Source organism: Geotrypetes seraphini, chromosome 1 (genome assembly GCF_902459505.1).
Source record: "Geotrypetes seraphini chromosome 1, aGeoSer1.1, whole genome shotgun sequence".
NCBI classification, from domain to species: domain Eukaryota; kingdom Metazoa; phylum Chordata; class Amphibia; order Gymnophiona; family Dermophiidae; genus Geotrypetes; species Geotrypetes seraphini.
Window position 1 is genome coordinate 168,986,415 of NC_047084.1, and position 23,055 is coordinate 169,009,469.

The 23,055-nt window shown below is 45.4% G+C and overlaps 1 protein-coding gene across 4 annotated transcripts in view; it reads left to right on the forward strand.

The window, feature by feature from the left end:
* The window catches only part of FNIP2 (folliculin interacting protein 2), a 122,847-nt gene that overhangs the window by 77,046 nt on the left and 22,746 nt on the right, over window positions 1-23,055 (forward strand). For all 4 annotated transcript variants that reach the window (XM_033941472.1, XM_033941454.1, XM_033941462.1 and 1 more), the window contains 4 exons: window positions 746-817; window positions 2,118-2,253; window positions 3,559-3,760; window positions 10,042-10,130. In XM_033941472.1, the coding sequence (XP_033797363.1) occupies window positions 746-817; window positions 2,118-2,253; window positions 3,559-3,760; window positions 10,042-10,130 (499 nt within the window). The remainder of the gene's footprint in view (window positions 1-745; window positions 818-2,117; window positions 2,254-3,558; window positions 3,761-10,041; window positions 10,131-23,055) is intronic.

Here is a 23,055-nt window from a genome sequence, read left to right on the forward strand (position 1 = left end):
AAACCCATTTCTGAGTAGTTGTGAGCCAAAGGGTCAGTGTGTCAGATCCCAGCCCTTTATCTAGCTGAGCTGAAAGTCCAAAGGAGAAGGAGAAAACTTTCAGGTCACACAAAAAAGAAACCAACCAACCGACCCCTACTTCTTTTAAGAGAATGGGAAACTGATATTTGAATGTGACTTATTTGTCATCAGACTCATGGCTAACTGGACTCTGAGAGTGTTAAATTCACTCCTGTAATTCAGTATTTGTGTTGGTACAGATAAAACATTTAAGGGGTAATTTTATGACATTATTTTTGACCTTTTTTGACATCAAATAAAAATACCAATTAACATAAAAGTACACACTTTGAAGTGATGGTGTATAGTTTGCTTGTAGCTATAGACGGGGCATAGTACAGGTGGAGTTCAGAAGCTCATATAGATTATAAAATGCATTAAATTTTCATGTATATTTGAACAATTTAGCAGGGGACACAGACCTGCTTAAGAACAGCTGTAAATGTACGTACCTGCAAAGTAGGGATGATTTTTGCTGATTACACTAGCATTTGTAAATGCACATAGATAATGTGTGTTTATAAAATAACACCTAAGTAGGCACTGCCTCACCCTCTTAAACCAGGTACCTTGTTATAAGATTACCCTTTTTACACTAAAAGAACATTACTCTCAAATCATTTAACAGTAGACTCGCACAGTCACTTTCCTCATTTTCTGAATCGGACTTGCTTGTTTGCTACAGCACACAGCACCCCTGTGGATATGCCCAGCAGAGGGCAAAATGAAGACCGAGACAGTGGCATTGCGCGATCAGGTATTTTGGAGTTTTCTTCTTTAACTGATTTGTGAAGTATGTGAGTAAAAGGTGTAAGGCCCGAATTCTGTTGATGGCGCCTAAATCGCCCAGTGCCTAGAAAAACGGCACTGGCTGTGTGTCAATCAGGCTTATTTATTCAGTTTTCTCTATACCGTTCTTCCCTGTCTGTCCCAGCGGCCTCTCAATCTATATAATGTACCTGGGGCAAAGGGGGGGGGAGAATTAAGTGATTTGCCCAGGGTCACAAGGAGCAACGTGGGTTTGAACCCACAACCTCAGGACGCTGAGGCTACTGCTCCAACCACCTCGCCACACACTCCCCGCTTAGGCTTCATTAAGGGAATCACGGCTACCAGTGTCTAAGAAAAACTTATGCGCCGGTAATGTAGGCCAGGGTTTTAAAGTCCTACATTACCGGTGCCTAAGTTTTGTAGAGAATCGGGCCTAGTGTTGCCTAAGGTTATCTCTGCCCCTAGCCATGCCTGCTTTGACCTTGGGTGCCTCTAGCTGCCATGCTGTAGGTGAGATTCCAGTGCCTATTTTTTATAACAAGTTTATAATTGGTTTTAAAATAGGCAGGCAGTCAGTTACTGCGCCAATTAAGTTAGGCATCGGTATGCGGGATCAAGGTGTCTACCAGCGCCTAACTTACTGCGCCACTTACAGAATATGATCCTAATTGTTTTCATCTCAAGGATATCTAAACTGAGAAGAACTTCCTTAGACTAATTTATTTTTAACTTGAAAGTGGCAGGGAATTCAACTAAAAAAAAATGCCCATTTGCTGTAATTCTTCTTATCTTCCTTCCTTGGGAGAGTCGTGATGGCTTCGTTCTCTTTCAAGATTTATCTTCTCCATGCTCTTTCTGCCACTGATGAACAAACATTCTTACTGCTGTTGGCGGACCTAATTCAAATATAGGCAATTGTCTTGCATGCCAGATGTGAAGGCGCCCAAGTACCAGGCCTAAAAAGAGCTGCCTTCCATTTACTTTATTGCTGGCTACTGGTGCCACATTCAAGGCACACTTTCCAGTCTCCAGGCCTCCACCTCCCCAGGCTCTCCAAACCATAAGAAAGGATCTCTGCCCCTCACCCTTTTGCCTTGCAGTGGATGCCAGAATCTTAAATCTGGTCTTTGCTAATGGCCAGTATGACTGTTGTTTACTTGCTGGTGTCTACAGATACCAGAAGGGCTTGAAGAGTGTGAGCTTACTTTTTTGTGTTGTCCATCTCGTCGTAAGCAGAATAACTCCCAAAAAGGTACATGAGTTCTTAATGTTGTGCATTTCTGCAGCCTCTCTCAGCAGCCTCTTGATCACACCTCTCCCATCTCCCGGCTCCTCATATTCCAGCAGCTGTGCTAGCAGCTTCCAGCGCCGATGGCTCCGCAGTCAGACCACCAGTCTTGAAAATGGAATTGTTCCCAGGTGGTGAGTGTTTTCTGTCCTTGATTAGTGAGCAGCAACTGAGTCTTTGCTATTATTTCTATGAAGTGTAAGTGGTGGGGGGAGGTGTTTGTTTTTAGTAGGCCAGGTACAGTGTCACATTTGCTGCCTGTTGTTTGGCAGATAAAGGTGCAATGCAGAACACATGGGATAGTAATATTCAGTATACTATTAAACCCTGCTTGAAACTGACAAAGTGCTCTAGGAAATATACAGCAAAGTTAGTTTTTGTTTTCTTCGCTATTCCCCTGCCATGATATCTACTGTCTTTTTACATTAGCTAAGAGGAATGGTCTACAAGGGAAAAGGGATTTGATATACCACTTTTCTGTGGTAAATCAATCGAGTCTATTTCATGTGAAAGAAAACTCTGCAATGAGAGGGCTTAGGATGAAGTTAAGAGGTGATGGGCTCCGAAGTAAACTGAGGAAATACTTTTTTACGGAAAGAGTGGTAGATGCATGGAACAGTCTCCCAGAAGAGGTGGTGGAAGAAACTGTGTCTGAATTCAAGAGGGCCTGGGATAGACATGTGGGATCTCTCTGAGAGAGAAAGAGATAATGGTTACTGTGGATGGGGCAGACCAGATGGGCCATTTGGCCTTTATCTGCCGTCATGTTTCTATGTTTACATAAAGATAATTTTCTGTCCCCAATGGTTCAGGTTTTTTTTGTACCTGGAGCAGTGGAGGGATAAGTGACTTGACCAGGGTCACATGGAGCCACAGTAGGGATCAGAGTTCTCTTGATTCTCAAGCCTCTGCATTAACCATTAGGCTACTTCTCCACTCTGTGACTGGATCATTGATTCTTTTCAATTATCTTGCTTGTAAGGATCTTGGAATTTAGCATTCATTCCTATATGAGTGAAGGGTCAATATTTCCAGTCCTGCACTACTACCTTTTTTTCTTTCAGTGCCTTAAGGATCTCTTCAGGGGAGGCCACATAGACATTTCTGATTATTTATATTGCACTATATCTGATGTACAAGGTAATTAATAAGCAGGCAACATCTGTTCCCCATTGTTGACTATACAGTATATATATTAAGCTGGAGTATAGGGAGTTAAGAGGTTTGCTCAAAATGGCTAAGGGATTGCTGGGTTTTTTAGTGTTTTCTACATAATCGCCAAGTTGCCCCCAAACAAATTCAGTCAGAACTGAAAGACAGGAACCTCCTTCATCCAGAAAGAGTCATGCTCAAAATAAAGCTCTTGATGCCTCACACAGGCACAAACTGCAAACAATTCTCTACAATCTTTTCAAAAAAGTAATTTTTTCCTTTTCCAGGTCAACCGAGGAGATGTTTAGCATGGCCGACGAGAGTTGCAATTCTAACCCAGCAATGGTGCGGAGGAAAAAAATTGCCGTTAGTATTATCTTCTCCTTGTCCGACAAGGAAGACGCACAGAGAAATTTCCAGGATTTCTTTTTTTCTCACTTTCCTTTACTGGAATCCCATCTGGACAAACTGAAGAGTGCAATTGAAAAGGTATCAAACAGAGCCTGGATGTGTTTAATTCTGTCTGTGGATTAAACTTTTGCAGTAAGATCTGCTGTCTCCCTCTCCTGATGGAGATATTTTTATCTCCGATGTTGATTGTTAAATTTGATCCAGAGTAAAATTTAGGATTTAAAATGTTGTTTGAGAGTTATATTTCTCTTCAGGATGAAACAGTGACATACAATGCAGGTTCTTAGGTAGGGCTACACTTCAGCCACAGGTTTTTGGGACAGGGTGATCTTGTTGCATAGCTCAATATGAGATAAAAGTAATTATCCCAAAAAAGGGTTCCTTAAAGCAAAATATAAAATTAGCTCCTTTTAGATGCCCTTAGGCTTCCATCTTCATAAAAAAATGTTGTGAAATAGGAGAGCCACAAAGACCCAGAACGGTTTCGGACAGGCATTGCTGAGGACATCTAAATCTTCTTTTCACCTTGTGCGGTCCTGTTTGAACCAGCTAAATATTGCATCCTACTGGTGAAGTTTGGAGAGCATTGGAGTCCCAGAACTCTTTTGGGCAGGCATTATTGAGGACATTTGGACCTTCTTTCCACCTTGTCGTAGACAGGGGGTGGGTAAGCAGAGTGGGCAGACTTGATGGGCTGTAGCCCTTTTCTGCCGTCATCTATGTTTCTATGTTTCATCTATGGGTGCATGGCCAAAGGAGCAAGTACCACCCCTTTAGAGCAACTGAGTAGTGACAGAAAGTGGAGACCGTTGTTTCCCCTTCTTATGGAGGAACACAAAGGAGGTAAAGGTACCCTTGCGAGACTTATTGTAGTAAAGGGACCTATGGACCAACATTTGTGCAAGATAACATTATTGAACACTACAACTTTGAGTACACCTCCTCTTGAGGCCTCTCTCTCTTCAGGGAGGCCAACCCCACTTCCAAACCTGCATTTATTTGGGAACAGCTCGGTGTTGCTGTCGAGAAATGCAGTAAGCATGCTGAAATGCTGACTCCTCTAGTATATAATGTTACTCTTAACGATGAGAAATTTGTGGGAGTTGTTAAACTGCCATCATCAGTGCTTCTTAAAGATATTTCCTCTCAAGAAACTTTGGGCTAGATTCACAAAGCAAACAGATCGTGTACAGATCGGTTTGCAAGCCCTTAGCGAGCAGATTTCCCTCTGGCCCTAAAGTGTTTAGCAATCCCCTCCCGATCCGTGCATGCAAATGAGGGAAATGGCATGCAAATTTGGGAGGGCAGTGATTCACTAAACACTTTAGCTAACACCAATTGGGTTTGCCGATCAGAAAAGAAGCGACTGCTGAAGACCAGTTGCTTCTATCCTGGCCGACTCTCCTGCCCTTTAAAACCACAGGCTCGCAATGCTTTTTAGCAGAGCAAGCCTAAGGTTTTAAATCCGCCACTGCCATCGGGCCCAACGCTGCCTACCCAGTCCCCGCAAATATGGCAGGAGGGATGCCAACTCCCCATCGGCCCACCCCTCCCCGTACCTTCCGGCTCTTTAAAATAATGGCAGGAGGGTTCCCACACCCTCCTGCCACATCTACAACTACTAATCCCCCTCCCAACAAATACCCCTAACCCCCCTCCCTCCCCGAACCCCCAAAAAATTTGCCTCGCAGCTGTGTTGAAAATAATTATGGCAGGAGGGTTCCCACTCTCTCCTGCCATTGGTCCCACCCAAAAACTAAGGTAACGGCAGGAGGGATGCCAATTCCCTGATGCCACCCGCCCCCAGATGCCCCCTCCCCACCCACCCCTCCCCGTACCTTTAACAGAGCAGGAGGGATATACATACATACATACATACATACACACACTAGTCTTTAAGCCCGTTACATTAACGGGTGCTAGAATAGGTGTGTGTGTCTGTCTTTCTCTCTTATTGGCCGCTTTCCTCAGCTGTCCATCACCAGCAGTAGCCCTTCTCCCTTCCTTTTACCTCCCCCCCCCTGTCCAGCAGCACCCCTTCCCCCTTTTTTTTACCTCCCCCCCCTATCCAGCAGCACCTCTTCCCTGCTCCCCCTGTCCAGCAGCAGCCCTTCTCCCTTCCTTTTACCTCCCCCCTGTTCAGCAGCACCTCTTCCCTGCTCCCTCTGTCCATCAATACCTGCTCCCAAACTTCGGTTGCTTCCATTGCCGGTCTGGCCTCGTGCTGAGGCCTGTACATTTACGGAAGTACCTCTTTTCCCTTATCTTCTCTCAGTCCTTGCATCTATGGTTCTCTTAGACTGAGTGAGTGCGGGATGGGGGAGTCGCCGTCGTGTTCTCCGCCTCCTTGCGTCTGTGGTCCTCTTAGACGGAGTTAGGGCTGGAGGGGGGAGTGGAGTGAGGGCAGGAGGGGGAGTAGCCACCGTGGTGGTTGCCATTTCAAACTACTTGCCTCCGTATGCGCACTAGGAGCCACAATAACCACCACAGGCTCGTTCTACTGGCACAGAGCTACGGATCATGGACGCATAGATCACGAAGTTTGAAGTGCGCATGTGCGCTTAGGGTTTTATTATAGCGGATAGAAACTTATTTATATCTATTTATATATACAAGTTCAATGAATAAGACATAACAAACAAAGACAAGCGGATCAAGGGGGAGGTGAGAGCAGAATACATTGAGATTAAAAGTTAATATAAAAGGGTAATAAATGGGGAGGGGGAAAACCATAAAGGGGTTAGTATTCATGATTGTGAAAGGATTAAGAAGGTTAGGGAAGTTGTCCATTCTTAGGTTAGAAATGCGTCTCTAAGAAAGTTTTTAGTTTGGTTTTGAATTCCTGCAAGAAAATTTCTCTGACAAAATTTACAGGAGAAGCTACTCTTAAGTTTGTGAATCTTGAAGAAAGGACTGTTAAAATTGAGCTAACACTAGAGAAGAATTTCAAGGTGCATCCTGTAGTCGGCTTTATTTGAATTGACTAAGGATATTTTGGTTATTCTTTTGCAGATGGAAGCTTTAGAAAATGTTTCTACTTTCTAGGGCTAGAAATCTAAGATTTGTAAATTTTCTGGTCACACACAATTTGGGCTCCTTTTATGAAGCCGCGTTGGCGGTTTTAGCGCATGCAGCTTTTTAGCGCATGTTAAACCCGCGCTACGTGGCTAGAACTAACGCCAGCTCAATTCTGGCATTAGCGTCTAGCGTGGCCGGCAGTTTACCGCGTGCTATTACGCACATTAAACCGTTAACAAGGCTTCGTAAAAGGAGCCCTATCTCCCTTTGAGTGACTCCTTCATATATATTTTCAGTAATTCTCTTTGTCCTTTGGAAATTTTTAAATTGATAATGCTTATTATTTACATAGGGGTGTTAAACAAATTAAATAAGAAGGTGCTTCAAATAGTCTTGATACTGTTTATCTAAGTGTTTTGAATCTACTCCAGGTACCATTGCGAAGAGATCAACTTTGTTGGTCTCTCCTCAAACAGAAAACAAAAGATATTTGTTCTTAAAGCTTATTTCCCTAGAAAAGATGTTTTGTGGCCAAAAGGTTTCTATATTTCCAGATGTTTCTAGGCCAACACAATTGAGGCGTAAAGCTTTTCTGCAGCTGAGACCAAAGATATTGGCTGCAGGAGCCACTTTCTTTTTAAAATGTCTCTGTAAGTGTCTCGTCCCATCTGAATATAAATCTAAGTTAAGTGAAAGATTAGAGAAACTGGGCCTCTTCTCCCTTGAAAAGAGGAGTCTTAGAGGGGACTTGATCGAAACATTCAAGATAATGAAGGTAATAGACTTGGTAAATAAAGACACCCTCTCCAAGGTAGAGAGAACGAGAGGGCACTCTCTAAAGTTAAAAGGGGATAGATTCCGTACAAACGTAAGGAAGTTCTTCACCCAGAGAGTGGTAGAAAACTGGAACACTCTACTGGAGGATGTTATAGGGGAAACACCCTCCAGGGATTCAAGACAAAGTTAGACAAGTTCCTGCTGAACCAGAACGTATGCAGGTAAGGCTAGTCTCAGTTAGGGCACTGGTCTTTGACATAAGGGCCGCCGCAGGAGCAGACTGCTGGACACGATGGACCACTGGTCTGACCCAGCAGCGGCAATTCTTATGTTAAGAGAATTTCTTTCTTCTGTAATTTTTGGAGACAGATTGGTTAATTTGGGGTTAATTTTTGTTGACAATGCCTGACAATCTAATCTACGGTAATCCGATCTTCCATTTGTGTGTCGCTCATACCTATACAGGCTCTAAGCGACTTGCAGGGGTAGGGCCAGAGGGGACTGGAGGGAGTCAGAGGGGTCAGAAGTAGTGCTGCCCAATTCACGATTCGAATCGGTTCACCGATTCAAATCAGGTGAATCGATTTGAATCGGTTCGTTTTTGTTAAAAACTGGACTTACCAATTCAGCTGCAAGACGATTTTCACGCTGCCGGCCGCCCGACTCTACCCATCTAATGTAACTTCCTGTTTTGCGAAACCAGAAGTTAACATAGAAAGAAACCAAAGTAGTGGGAGAATCAATCGGCGGGCGAGCGGACCTTGTGCAGCAGACCTCGGCAGCAGCAAATACTATTTTTGGCTGGCTTTCCCCACATTTTTCCTCTCTTCCCCACGATTTAATATCCAGTCCAGTAAGTAAATGAATCAGAATGGGGGCTGTTGAGTCTTAGGGGCTGGGGATGGAAGCTGAAATCGGCAGGGGGGCTGGGGATGGAAACTGAGAATCGGAATGGGGGCTTGTGAGTCTTGGGGCCTGGGGATGGAAGCTCAGAATCAGCAGGGAGGCTGGGGATGGAAGCTCAGAATCAGCAGGGGGGCTGGTGAGTCTTGGGGGCTGGGGATGGAAGCTGAAATCAGTAGGAGGGCTGGGGATGGAAGCTGAGAATCAGCAGGGGGGCTGGTGAGTCTGGGGGGCTGGAAGCTGGGAATCGGCAGGGGGCTGATGAGTCTGGGGGGCTAGATATGGAAGCTGGGAATCGGCAGGGGGGCTGGTGAGTCTGGGTGGCTAGGGATGGAAGCTGGGAATTTTTGATATGATATTTCCTTGGTTAAATAAAATGTTTAAACTTAAAAAGCTGTGTCATTAACAGAGAATCGAATCGAAAAATCGATTCAACAGGGTGAATTGAATCGAAATATTTTTCTCTGAATTGGGCAGTACAGTCAGAAGAGGGCCAGCGAAGACTGGAAAGAGGGCTAAAATTGAGGGAGAGGGGAAGAGGTAGGCACATAGGTCAAGTGTCAAAGGAAGAGTTTTCAACTTGTTCTGGAGAAGAGTAAAGGTTTTTCTTTTTCTGAGAGTAGCTTGTAGGTTCAGTTGTCAGAGGAAAGTTTTCAGCTTTTTCCAGAATAAGATGTGACTGGTTTCTTTTCTGATCTCTTCTGGTAGGTTGTTCCAAGTTTTCACACCCATGAATGTCAACATGGAGTGGAACGCTCGCCTGTAGTGGAGATTCTTTGTGGATGGCATATTTAGTTGAATTCTGTTAATGATTCTCCTGGCCGCTGAGAATAGTAGGGTGAGGGGGGTGGCTGAGTTTTCAAAGATTATGTGGTATAAGATGCATGATATTTTGAAGTATATCCGAGATGGGATGAGTAGCCAATGCAGTTGTTTGAGGAAGGCTGAGATCAAATCGTATTTCTTTAAATTGAAAATTAGTCTAACAGCTGTTTTCTGGATGAGCTGTAGTTTGTGGACTAGGGTGGTGTTGGTTCCCATGTAAGCAGAGTTACAATAATCCAGCTGAGATAGAGCCATCATCATGTTCTTGTTATAAGAGGTAAATAACTTTTCAGTTCTTTCTTTTGATCTTCTTTGATGTGGACTTAATGATTTAACATGTTTTTCTTTTTTTGTTCTGTATGTTTGCCTCATTTTTCTATAATGTTTTTCTAACATAGACAATTATAATTAAAAAAATGTCAAGTGAAAGCATTAGCACCGCAGTGAACTTCTTCCGCACATGCACCAGCAGAAGATTTTATCCGTCAAATTCAAAGTGCATGCAAAACAAATCATGCATATTTCCACATAGAGTCAAAATGCCAGAGGATTTCTAAAAGAAAAATGAAAGAAGCATTTAGAATCTGCAGTGTAAGGGGCTATCATATATTTAAAATGCCCCAAACAGTACCAGTGGCAATCAAAGAACCCCTGATGGGCTCCTCACCTTTTTTTTTCCTTTCTTAAGAAAGTAGAAACCAACTTGAGTAAAAGGGGCATGGTTTGCTTTAGTTCTCTCGTTGATTGATGATTAATTTTTCTAAATAATTGCATCCTTGATAGATAATAATGCTACATTTTGGTTATTTTCATATTTTTTTTTTCTTTAATTTCAGGCCATGATTTTATGTAGGAAGATAGCAGACTCTAGTCAGAGAGTCCAGGTGTACATCAGCCGTGTCATGGAGGCCCTGAGAGAATTCAGGTGAGTTGGGAACCAAAGCCATGATTCCCTGGAGTCTTCTATAAATACTGTGTTTCCCCGAAAATAAGACCTACCCTGAATATAAGCCCTAGCATGATTTTCGGGGTAGGTCTTAATATAAGCCCTACCCACGAAAATAAGCCCTAGTCGTAAGCAGCCGCGCTTCCCCCCTATCCGCCCCCACTGCGCAGCAGAACTTCTGAACCCCCATTGACCCTCCATCCTTCCCTCCCAACCGCGACCATAAATACCTTCCGGCAGAGGAGCGTCGGGCCAGCAGCACTCAGGCTGCTTTGCATCCTTCTCGCTGGGGCCTTCTGTGTACTAATGACATCATCAGTAACACGGCACACAGAAGGCTCCAAGGAGAAGGCCACAAAGCAGCCTGTGAGTGCTGCTGGCCCGACACTCCTCTGTTGGAAGGTATTTATAGCCGCAGTTGGAAGGGAAGGATGGGGTTTGGATGCACGGCAGGGGTAGCAGCGTTTGTGCAAGGGTTCTGTTGCATGAGGGATGGGAGGTAGGGAAGGATGGAAGCTGGGCAAGGGTTCTGCTGCACAGGGGGATGGGAGGGATGGAGGGATAGTAAGATGCTGCAGAGGGAAAGCACAAGGGGGATGGGTGAGAAGGAGGAAAGATGTTGCACATGTGGGGGAAAGGAAAGAGGAGGAATTGGGGTGAAGGAGAGGAAGGGAGAAATGATCATCTACATGAAAAAAAAATAAGTCCTACCCAAAAATAAGACCTAGTGCCTTTTTTGGGCCCCAAATGAATATAAGACACTGTCTTATTTTCGGGGAAACATGGTAGCCATTTGTACAACATAGTGGTTCCTCCAGGTGAGAGTTCTTTTTTTCTGGACATGCACAGGATATATTTATAACGGTTTGTGTCTGAGAACGAAACTCTGTGCAGGATGTGGGAAATAGGTTACTGTTAACTGAGTAAAACTGGGCTGGCTTAGGATACTGTCCTCAGCTGAAAAGAGGAAGTAAAGTTTAAGTATGGAGAACATAAGAATAGCCTTACTGGGTCAGACCAATGGTCCATCATGCCCAGTAACCCGTTCTCACGGTGACCAATCCAGGAGTAGCAATATTCCATGCTACCGATCCAGGGCAAGCAGTGGCTTCCCCCATGTCTTTCTCAATAACAGACTATGGACTTTTCCTCCAGGAACTTGTCCAAACCTTCCTTAAAACTAGCTACGCCATCCGTGTTTCCCCCAAAATAAAACCTGTCCCGAAAATAAGCCCTAGTATGATTTTTTTAAATGCTTCTAATATAAGCCATACCCCAAAATAAGTCCTAGTTAAGATTGAAGCCCCCTTCCCCGACACTCCCCTACTCCATCGCTAACACTAGTGCTCCCTGATTTGCCCAAAAAATCAGTGACCCCCCCACCCTGGTGAGATCTGGCATATCTCCGCTCCGAGGCTTCTTAAAGCAGCGGCAGCAGCATCAGGCTCTGACCGGGCTGCTTTGCCGTCTTCCCCTCCGGGGCCTTTCCTCTGCTGTGTCACTGATGACATCATCAGTGATGCAGCAGAGGTAAGGCCCCAGCGGGGAAGACCGCAAAGCAGCCCATTCAGAGCACTGCTGTTGCTGCTGTTTTTGGAGGCCTCTTAGGTATGGTATGTCAGTCTTATGGTGGGATGGTCAGTGGGGTTCTGCTGCACAGGGGGATGAGAGGGATAGATAGATGCTGCACAAGGGGATAGGTGAGAGGGGAGGAAAGATGGAGCACATGGGGGGGTGAGAGAAAGGAAAAATTGGTGTGGAGGAGAGGAAGGAAGAGATTTTTATTGTACATGGAAAAAAATAAGACATCCCCTTAAAATAAGCCCTAATTCGTTTTTTGAAGCAAAAATTAATATGACCCAGTCTTATTTTCGGGGAAACATGGTAGGATTTTAGTTTTGTTTTCAGAGTTTTGTAGGTAGCTTTTTGTTCTGGGTTTCTCTAGCTTGGCTGGAGCTTCTCTAAGCTTGGGCCAGAGGTGGCCTTGGGTGTGGAAGTCTTTTATCCCTTTGGGTAGAGAAAAGCATTCAGTTAAAATCTTATCTACAGATTACGTTTAGGACTTTTCCTCGATTCATATCATCTTTTCTTTTGCCACTTCCTACTGATAAACAGAATACCAGTCCACCTAGAGTAGCTTCTGTAAACAGCTGCCAGGGTCAGTTCATAATCTACAAAGAGAAGAGTGAGAAGAGCCACGTAATTAAGGAGTTTAATGGCTCTGCAGCACTGATTACTCTCATAACAGTGAAAATGATGTTTTAAGTAGGTAGCACGTATAGGAGGAAGCTTTTGGTGAAAACCACAATAGATTCCAAAAAAAAGGAGGATGTTCAGTTGCAAATTTCAGGGACTTTTCTTGATTTCAGTTCCGGCGAGCACTCCAGGGAGAGGAGCAAATGGTTTCCCTAAAGAGGAAGGGGCTTAATTGTTCTGCAAGTTCAGATTTTGTCACTGTAGTGTGCTTGTGTTCAGTCACCTACTGTGAAGTTATTGTTTGAAGAAAAATGTTTTGGGGTTTTTTTTTGTTTGTTTGTTTGTTTTTTAATTTCCTTGAACTCTATTCCCAGCAGAGGTGTTCCTTATTGTAGCACACTGAAAAGTTAGTTCTCTATTCATTGGTGCAGAATGCCAGTCTTTATAACGCCCCATGGACTACATAGACTGCAACCTGATCCCATTATGAACATAGGGCTAGATTCATAAAACTTACCAGTCGTGTACCGATGGTTTTGCGATCATTTCCCGACCTGATTCACTAAACAGCTGTGCGATCAATATCCCATCCGCACATGCAAATGAGGAGAAATGCCATGCATAAGTAGGAAGCCATCGATTCACTAAACAGAAGAAGGAACACCAATTGGGTTTGCCGATCCTAAATGAAGCGACTGCTGAGGACCAGCCGCTACTGTCCTCGCCGACTCTCCTGCTTTCTGCTGCCCTAAAATCTCCCTGCTCTCTGCCGCCCTGAAAACAACTATCAACACAAAAAACTGTACATATGCATATTCCCCCCCCCTTTTTTAAAAATATATATTGTGCAAAAAGCGCAATGCAAGCCCGTAGTTTTAAACCACGGGTTTAAAGCGTGTCCTGTTCTGTAGTCTAGCTGCAAAGCGTGTTCTGTTCCATTCTACCTGCACAAATTTAAACGATTCCTTTCGGGAGCTGCTGTCTGTACATATGCCACCCCTCCCCCTTTGTTTTGACCTCACTGGTGCGGTGAGCAAGTGCATTGGTGGATCACATCTACAGCCAACCAGGATGGTCTGCGCGTGTGTCGCGATCGCTCTGCAGCGATCCATGGGGGTGTACGTCCGATCAGATAATTTGCATGAGGACCCTTTAGTGAATCAGTCGCCCCGGCAGAACTCGGACACGAATCGCCCAACAACAATCCAGATCAGTGAGTTTAGTGAATCTAGGCCATAGTGCCAAAACTTTGCATTCTGTTACTGGCTAATATGTAAACAAAGAAGAAATGTGTGAGCATTTCATGATACTTAGGTTCCCCCCCCTTTTGGGTGCTGGAATTTGCACATACTTAATGATTAATAATTGCAGGATAGCATTCATATATCAAAAAAGGAAACAAATTAAATGAATAATAATTGGCCTTGCCAAAAATAATCACTGTTTTCAAATTCACAGGGCTTCTCAAAGTATATGTAGAAAAATAATAATAATGATACCAAAAAATGCTAAATATAACACCAATGTGCTTAAACACAAACATATGCTTAGTAACATAGTAAATGACAGCAGATAAAGACCCGAATGGTCCATCTAGTCTGCCCAACCGTACACACTTCATAAATTCATGATTTAAATTAAATTGTCCTTTTTCTTAGATATTTCAGGGCCAGAAACCTAGAGCTCTGCCTAGTACTGTGCGTAGCTGTCAAAGCTCACTCTAGCCCAGGGATCTCAAAGTCCCTCCTTGAGGGCCGCAATCCAGTCGGGTTTTCAGGATTTCCTCAATGAATATGCATTGAAAGCAGTGCATGCACATAGATCTCATGCATATTCATTGGGGAAATCCTGAAAACCCCACTGGATTGCGGCCCTCAAGGAGGGCCATCTCAGCCATCGAAGCCCTCCCATAGTGTGTGAAAGAGGTGCTCAGTGCCAATAGTTTTTTTCCTACTGACATATTCAAGCATTTTTAAAGCTACCTCCCTGTGAGTTCGACTGTAGGAAAAAGAATGGAGTCTTAAGTATTAACATTAAAAATGTAAACGTGATTGGCTTTTTTTTTTTTTGCAGCCATGAATAAGATACAGAACTCCCCTGAAATTCTCAGGGGTTACATTCGTGGATTGGCTGCGAATGTTGAAAATCCGCGAATATCGGAAGAGTACTGTAATCGGCACTCCCCCTTCCGAGCCTGGCACACGGAGAGCCGGTTTCGCACCCAGAGGAGATAGTAGTGATTTTCTATGCAGATGGCCCCCCCCCCACTGGGAAAGCAGGGACACCTACCCACCAACGGAGAGGTCTCGCCGTGTAGCCCAGTTCTTCCTGCTCACACCCACCGGTTCACCGCCTCAGGAAACTCAGCTTCCCCATTGCTGGTTCCTGGGCACTTCTCCTCCCCCTCCTGCACAACCCCGCACGGGAAGTGTGCTCCAGGTTTCCGCGAGAAGGGCCGTTACCTAGCATAGGTTTTTGCCAGCGTGTAGACGCTGACGGGAGCAACACAATCACGATGGTGGTGGTGGTGGTGGGAGGAGGGAATTTGTAGTTCTGCTTTCCCCTTCCATTGTGTTATGGGAGCATGAACGGGAGGCACGTGGCCAGGGAAAACCACAGGTTGGGTAAGGGAAGGCCTGTAGTGACAGAGAGCTTTTCCATTGGTCAGTCAGTTGCGGTATTTTCTGACTGGAAGAGGTGGTCAGAAAATACCACGAATGACTGAGTCCGCTAATCGCCAACCGCGAATTCGCAGGGGTGTACTGTATATGCTAAGTGTGTTCTGTACTAGAGAATGACACTGAGACAAATCTTTCCCCATCCCCACAGGATTTCCCCATCCCATCCTCTTCGAGTTTTGTTGCTGTCCCTGCCCCATTCCTGTAAGCTCTGCCTTAACTGCACAAGCCTCGGTCACTTATGATTTTAGTGTTTCAGGCTTGTGCAGATGAAGACGGAGCTTAGGCATTGGTTGCTTGAGGCATTATGACATCATAGTCTGAGCTCTAGAATGTTGCCACTTATGATTTTAAAAGTGTTTGAGGCTTGTGCAGATGAGGACGGAGCTTAGGCATTGGTGGAATGAGGCATTATGACATCACAATCTGAGCTCTAGAATGTTGCCACTTATGATTTTAAAAGTGTTTGAGGCTTGTGCAGATGAGGACGGAGCTTAGGCATTGGTGGAATGAGGCATTATGACATCATAGTCTGAGCTCTAGAATGTTGCCACTTATGATTTTAAAAGTGTTTGAGGCTTGTGCAGATGAGGACAGAGCTTAGGCATTGGTGGAATGAGGCATTATGACATCACAATCTGAGCTCTAGAATGTTGCTACTTATGATTTTAAAGTGTTTTAGGCTTGTGCAGATGTGGACGGAGCTTGCAGGAATGGGGCAGGGACAGGAAAAGAACTCGCCAGGACAGGAAAATGAGTTCCTGTGGGGACGGGGGAAAATTTGTCCCCGTGTCATTCTCTATTCTGCCCTTGCATCTGCTGCATAGATTGTAAGCTAATTCTTCGCATGAATTTGCTGAAACAGCTTTCGTGAGAACAGAACTGCAGTAGAAAAATTAAAATGATCAAAGCGCAGCTAGTAACTTTAGCAGTGGTCGGTTTATGGTACTTTCCAAATCAGATTTATTAGGATTATTATTTAATTTATCTAAGCTTATTATGCAGCACTGAGAGACTGTAGTGCTTTGATAAAGCCACCTGGTCACGAGTGCTTACTCTAAAGAATTTACAGTTAGTCTGAGTACAGGGAGATTTATTGATGGGATTTAAGGTTACCCTGGGAGTTGAAAACATGTGGCACTGTTCCAGGGAAGGATCTAGATTGGGTGCCAAATCTACCACTGTATACACATAGCAAAGGAGTTGAAATAAAAATTTATGTACCTTTTTTGATTAAATTATCTGAACAAGAGGGCCAGTGCATGTACATGGTCCCTAGTTAGATTCCTGATTAGCTGGATTTAGAGTAGAGACAAATTTTTCCCCATCCCCATGGGAACTCATTTTCCCGTCCCGGCAAGTTCTTTTCCTGTTCTGCACCATTCCTGCAAGCTCTGTCTTCATCTGCACAAGCCTCAAACACTTTGCAATCATACGGTTAAGGCAGAACTTACAGTGACAAAACTCACGGGGACATGTCAATCTCTAATTTGGAGTCCCTGAAACCAGACTCCTAGTCTCAGGACTATTGGTACAGTGTTCAAACTATAAAAAAATGGAAGGGAGGAAATGTAGGAGAAATTTCTGCATAGTTGCAAATGAAGGCTTATAGTTCCCAAATCCCTAGTATTGGATTTAAGCTATAATGAGGGGAGGGAAAGGAAGAATTATCTGGCAAAAAAAAAAAAAAGCGCACAGAAACCTAGGTTCTCAAATTGGAGAAAAGCCTTCTCTTCAATCTAGGTTTCACAATTTTAAAAGATGCTGGGATATATGAATTGAATATGTATTGAGAAAAATGAGAAGAAAGTTATTAAATTATTAAATATAAAACCAAGTTCCATAAGTAGTTAGTCACAAGACTGGATGAGATCAGCTGCCACACTATATTTGTTAGTCAGGATGGTGTTCTGAGAATCCCCAGAGTGACTTTATTATTGAACACTATTTATTGCAAAGTTGATTTTATATGGCAAGAGTGAAGTGGTATTTTGGTGATTGAAGACTTGCCACATTGCCATTTCATTAATTGAACTGGGATATAGAGGGAGTATAGGGACAGGGACCCAGAGAGGCAATGGTGGACATGAGGGTGGGGGATAGGAACACCCAGGGTCAATGACGAAGATGGAAGGAGGGGAGCAACAACATGCAGAAATGCAAGCCAGGTCAAGGTAGGGACATTTAGAGAGATAGATAAAGGGGCACAGAGGGAAGATGCTGGACAGGATGGATAAGAGTGCAGAGGGAAGATGGGTGGTGAGCATGGAGAGAGAGGAAGTATCAAATGGACAAGAGACCCGGTAAAAAAAACCCAGAGACAAGCAGAAGATAGGGTATAAAACAGAAAAATAAAATTCTGAGACGACAAAGGTAGTAAAAAGTATTTCATTCTGAATTATTAATTGAAATGTTAGCTTTTGGAAATGTGCTTCTCTGATAGTTTGCATTTCATTTTCTATTTCCCTAGTATTAGTGTACATGCAAGTCTGTCTTCTTGAGATTTCCAGATGATGTGTAGTTTCTTTTTCCCTGGTAATAGCTTGGGGTCAAGAGTTTAGAGATCAGTTAAGATCATAAATGGAAGCTGTTGAAATATTGATGAAAGAGAACAGCATGATGTTAAAATAGCAAAAACTGAGATTGTTGCTGGGAAGGAATGAAGGGAGAGAATGGCCTAGTGAGGTACAACTGAAAAATGTTATGATTCCTGTAAAAAAAATAAATAATAAATGCGTTTGTTGAGTGTCATATTAGATTGTCGATTGTCAATGAGGGAACAAATAGTTTAGATATTGTGGTCAGTTTCTTTTTAGTTACATTTATTAAAGAGATTGAAACTATAGTTAATTATGAAGGACTTTTGAGACGTTTTGCAAAGCCTGATATTGTGTAAGATTGATTATTGCAATGTATTATATTCGGGATTGCCGATGTGTAAAATGCAGGCATTGCAAATTTAATCCAAAATGCTAGAATAGTGATAGGGGTAAATCAATACATCTCGATGACACCAGTATTGAAACAGCCGCACTGGTTGCCAGTTGATTGGTGGGTTCATCTCAAGGTGTTGACAATTGTGCGCTGTGTCCTTCATGATCAAGCACCTTGGTATTTGAAGCAGGCTTTGGCTGTTTACATTCCTAGAAGAAATTTAAGGTCTTGAGTCGTCTATGCAATTAGTGGTGGTTGATGCTGCTTATGTGACAATGGCACAATCTGGTGTAGAATAAGTTGCCGGGTACTAGGCAGTTATATAAGAGCTATGGCCAGTTTTGCAAGGCGCTTAAAACATATTTATTTCTGCAGGCATTTATGGATTAGTTTGCTTTTAGAGAGCAGGAATACATGAACACGAGAAACAAATGAAGAAATGAGATGTGTGAAATAGTTGTAATTTGTGTAGATCGTAAAGTTTGTGATTAACATGGATTTTATGTATATTATTTATGTAACTCCAAAATTCTACTCAGTAACTCGCTTAGGTTTTAAGCGGGTGATAAATTTTAAAAATAAAAATAATCTTGCAATGTGCCGCTTGTTTCACTATATCATTTATATTAATAAGCACTTGTTTATGTATAACTGCTATTATACTGTTAAGTATATATGTTTTTACACTGCTTTAAAACAATAAAATTGGAAAAAAAAGGCACAGTCAGGAAAGAAAGACAACCTCTGCAGATACTTCCAAGAACAAACAAAAGCAGAGACAGCAAAGAACGCAGATGTGACCACAGATCTTTGCCTAATACTCACATAAAGGTGAATGATGCTGTTGGTCACAGAAACAAAAGTGAAAATGAAGACTTTTTAGACTGATGACTTTTCCATGCAGCTTATGACCTCCTGATAAGGCATAGTGCCAAAACACGGCCATGTAGGATTAATCAGTTGTCTTTGCCATTTGGGCCTGAAGTCGCATCTGCATTCTTTGTCTCCCCTTTTGTTCTTCTATCAAGGTACATGCAGGGTTTCTGTCTGCAGAATAATAAGTATTTATCCCAGGACAAGCAGGCAGGTATTCTCACTAGTGGGTGATGTCATCAGACAGAGCCCCGGTACGGACGTCTCACAAGCACGTGTTGCTTGTAGAAACTTAAAAGTTTCTAGATGCCCGCACTGCGCATGCGCCGGTGCCTTCCCGCCCGGAGATCCGGGCGTGTCTCCTCAGTTCTTTTCTTTCCGCGGAGCTGAGAAGTTCAACTTCATCATGCGCTAGCTGAATTCAGTTAAATTTGCCTTCCTTGTCCGCGTTTTCGCTTTCTTTTAATTACAGTTAACAGTACATTTCTTTTTCAGTAAAAAAAAAAAAAAAAAAAAGAAGATTATTTCCTCCGGCGGGTCGAACGGGCCGGCCACGTGGCTCAGGCCCACAGGCTTCGACCTCGCGGCGGAGATTTTCCGGCCTATGTCCCGGCCAATCACCGGGTTTAAAAAGTGCAGCAAGTGCCAACGCGCGATTTCACTCACGGACCCTCACCGGCGCTGTTTGCAGTGTTTGGGTCCTGACCACATTCCGAAATCGTGCAGGCCTTGCTCTACCCTTACGGCACGCTCATTCAAACGGCGTTGCCTATTGTGGGAATCGATGTTCAAGATGGACGCAGCTAAGGATCCTTCAGCCTCCACTTCATCTGATACCTCCCCGGTTCGGGCGAAACCGGTATCGACCCCTCCTGCATCGAGTGTGGTGAAACCGGCATCGTTCATCCCGACAACATCCACGAGCTCGACGTCGGTGCCTGCCCCGGTCTCCTCGGTTCAGGTACCTCTTCCTTCCACAGTACCACCAGTGGTCATCAAAGTGCCGAAAGCTACTAAGCAGAAGCACTCGACCTCGAAGGAGCGCGATGACCGTGCAGGAGGACCCCCTTTCGGTGCGGATCCCTCCTTATCGGCTTCGCTACGGTCCATGCTGGAAGCTCAATTCGTTGAGCTCATGCAGACCATCGGACCCGGGCTCATCGCTGCCATACAGGGTGACCTCCCGGTACCGGTCCAAAGGGGCGGTCCGCCCCCTCCCCCTCCTCCACGCCGTTCGACCTCGAAAACCGACGAGGACGAACGGGGGAGGGCGGCGATGCCCATGCGGCAAGCCTCGCTTACCGATATGCCGCCATTAGAGCCCATTACGCCTCCGCGCCAACATGGGACCAGACCTCCGATCGATACTCAAAGCCCTGGGCATAGTCAGGAAGAGTTCTTCCGTACTCCTTACCAGACTTGGGTAGCATCGCAAGAATCCGCATCGCAACCCCAGTTGCGATCCACCGCTTCCAGCCCTATCCACCACTTGGGGGCCTCGGGAGACCATGCGATGCACAGATGATCCCGATCCCCGTCCCGCCACCGAGACGGGCACCGATCAAGACACTCATCCTGGCACTCTTCACGCCATTCGGAGGTGTCACCGCAGAAAAAACTGCAACGTATGGGATACTCCTCATCAGAGGTGTCCCCTCCGGAGGGACCGGAGTACGAGGAGACACCCGTACCCGATTCTCCTTGCCACTCCCCGATGTCCATGGATCCGGAGGCCTCTTCCTCCTCCAGCCCGTCCCACAGACCGACGCTGGCGGATCAATTGTCTTTCTCATCATTCCTCCGACAAATGGCGGATGATCTGGATGTGACCCTTGACACGGGCTCCCGATACTCCAAAGAGTATCTGGACACCATGCATTTACCTAACCCTCCAACGGAGTCGCTTCGGCTCCCCCTGCATAAATTGCTGGATCAGACCTTCATGCAGTGTTTCGAAACACCGTACTCCATACCGGCGATTCCCAGCAAACTCGATGCTCGATACCGCATCGTGCACCATAAAGGGTTTGAGGGCCCTCAACTCTCCCACCAATCCCTACTGGTCGAGTCCTCTCTTAAACGCTCTCATCCCTCTCAGGTCTACGCCTCTGTACCGCCGGGCCGAGAGGGGAGAACGATGGACAAATTTGGTAGAAAATTCTATCAAAACTCCATGATGGCTTCACGGGTGCTGAACTACAATTTCTTTTTCTCTTCCTATCTGGAGTTCTTCTTGCCGGTGCTCCGCAAGTTCACTCCGTTCATAGACACCCAAGCTCGATTCGAGTTCGAGGAAGTGGTAGCCTCCCTCTCCCAATTACGCCTCCAGCTGATGCAATCCTCCTTCGATGCATTCGAACTCTCGGCACGTGCTGCCGCAAGCGCGGTAGCCATGCGTCGCCTGGCATGGCTCCGTACAATCGATATGGATCCCAACCTCCAAGACAGACTCGCCAACGTACCATGTGCGGGAGCTGACCTGTTCGATGAGTCTATCGAAACTGTTACCAAGAAGCTGTCGGATCACGAAAAATCTTTTCAATCCATCCTGCGGCCCAAACCCAAACCTCAACAGTCTCGACCTTCCAGGCCACCCCTGATTTACCAGCGGCGTTACATGCCCAGACAAACGCCTGCTGCGAGACAACCTGCGAAGAGACAACCTCCCCAGAAGTCTCAGCAAAAACCTCAGCCACCGGCTGCACCTAAGGCTCCCCAGCCCTTTTGACTCCCCTCCTGGGAGCATAACCGACACCGTTCTGCACCCCTCAGCCTCTCCCATAGGGGGCCGCCTCCATCTTTTTTACCATCGATGGGAGGCCATAACCACGGACCTATGGGTCCTTACCATCATAAGAGAAGGATACTCTCTTCACTTCCATCGGGTCCCCCCGGACCATCCTCCAAGAGAGTATCCTTCAAGCTCGACACAGACCGCCCTTCTTCTTCAGGAAGTCCAAACCTTACTTCAGCTTCGGGCTGTCGAGCCGGTCCCGTCAGACCAATTGAACCGAGGGTTTTACTCCCGGTACTTCCTCGTCCCGAAGAAAACGGGCGACCTGCGACCCATTTTAGACCTTCGGGCCCTCAACAAGTTTCTGGTCAAAGAGAAGTTTCGCATGTTGACTTTGGCTTCTCTATACCCCCTCCTCGAGCAGAACGACTGGTTATGCTCCCTGGATCTCAAGGAGGCCTACACTCACATCCCCATTCACCCGGCCTCCCGAAAGTTCCTCAGATTTCGGGTGGGAAATCTGCACCTACAGTATCGAGTGCTACCATTCGGCCTCTCTTCGTCCCCCAGAGTCTTCACAAAGTGCCTGGTGGTAGTGGCCGCGGCACTCCGAGACAGGGGTCTACAGGTGTTCCCATACCTCGACGACTGGCTCATCAAGGCCCCGTCAGCCCCAGAGGTCACTTCGGCGGTCTTGGCTACAACCTACTTCCTCCAGAATTTGGGCTTCGAGATCAACTTTTCCAAGTCTCATCTACAACCCACCCAGTCCCTCCCCTTCATCGGAGCGGTCCTGGACACCACTCGACTCCGAGCATTCCTGCCTCTGCAACGCATGGAGTCTCTTCTTCATCTCTGCCAGTCGGTGTCTACTTGCCAAGCCCTACCGGCGAGACAACTGATGGTGCTCCTGGGCCATATGGCCTCCACAGTACATGTGACACCCTTTGCCAGACTCCATCTCAGGATCCCCCAGTGGACCCTGGCATCACAGTGGAATCAGACGTCCGATCCACTAACCAAACACATCTTAATCACACCTGCTCTTCGGCAGTCTCTACTTTGGTGGATGACCTCTTCGAATCTATCCAGAGGTTTGCTGTTGCACTCTCCCCCCCATCAGAAAGTTCTCACAACCGATTCGTCGAACTATGCATGGGGGGCCCACCTGGATGGTCTCCGCACCCAAGGATTCTGGACCAGTGCGGAAAGACTACATCAAATCAATCTACTGGAGCTCAGAGCCATCTTCAATGCGCTCCAAGCTTTCCAACACCTACTTCACGACATGGTGATCCTCATTCGCACAGACAATCAGGCCGCCATGTATTATATCAACAAGCAAGGAGGCACGGGCTCGGCCCTCCTTTGCCAGGAAGCTCTACGAGTCTGGGACTGGGCGGTGCGCCACAACGCCTTCCTCAGAGCTGTCTACATTCAGGGGGAGAACAACGTCTTAGCAGACAAACTAAGTCGTCTGCTACAACCG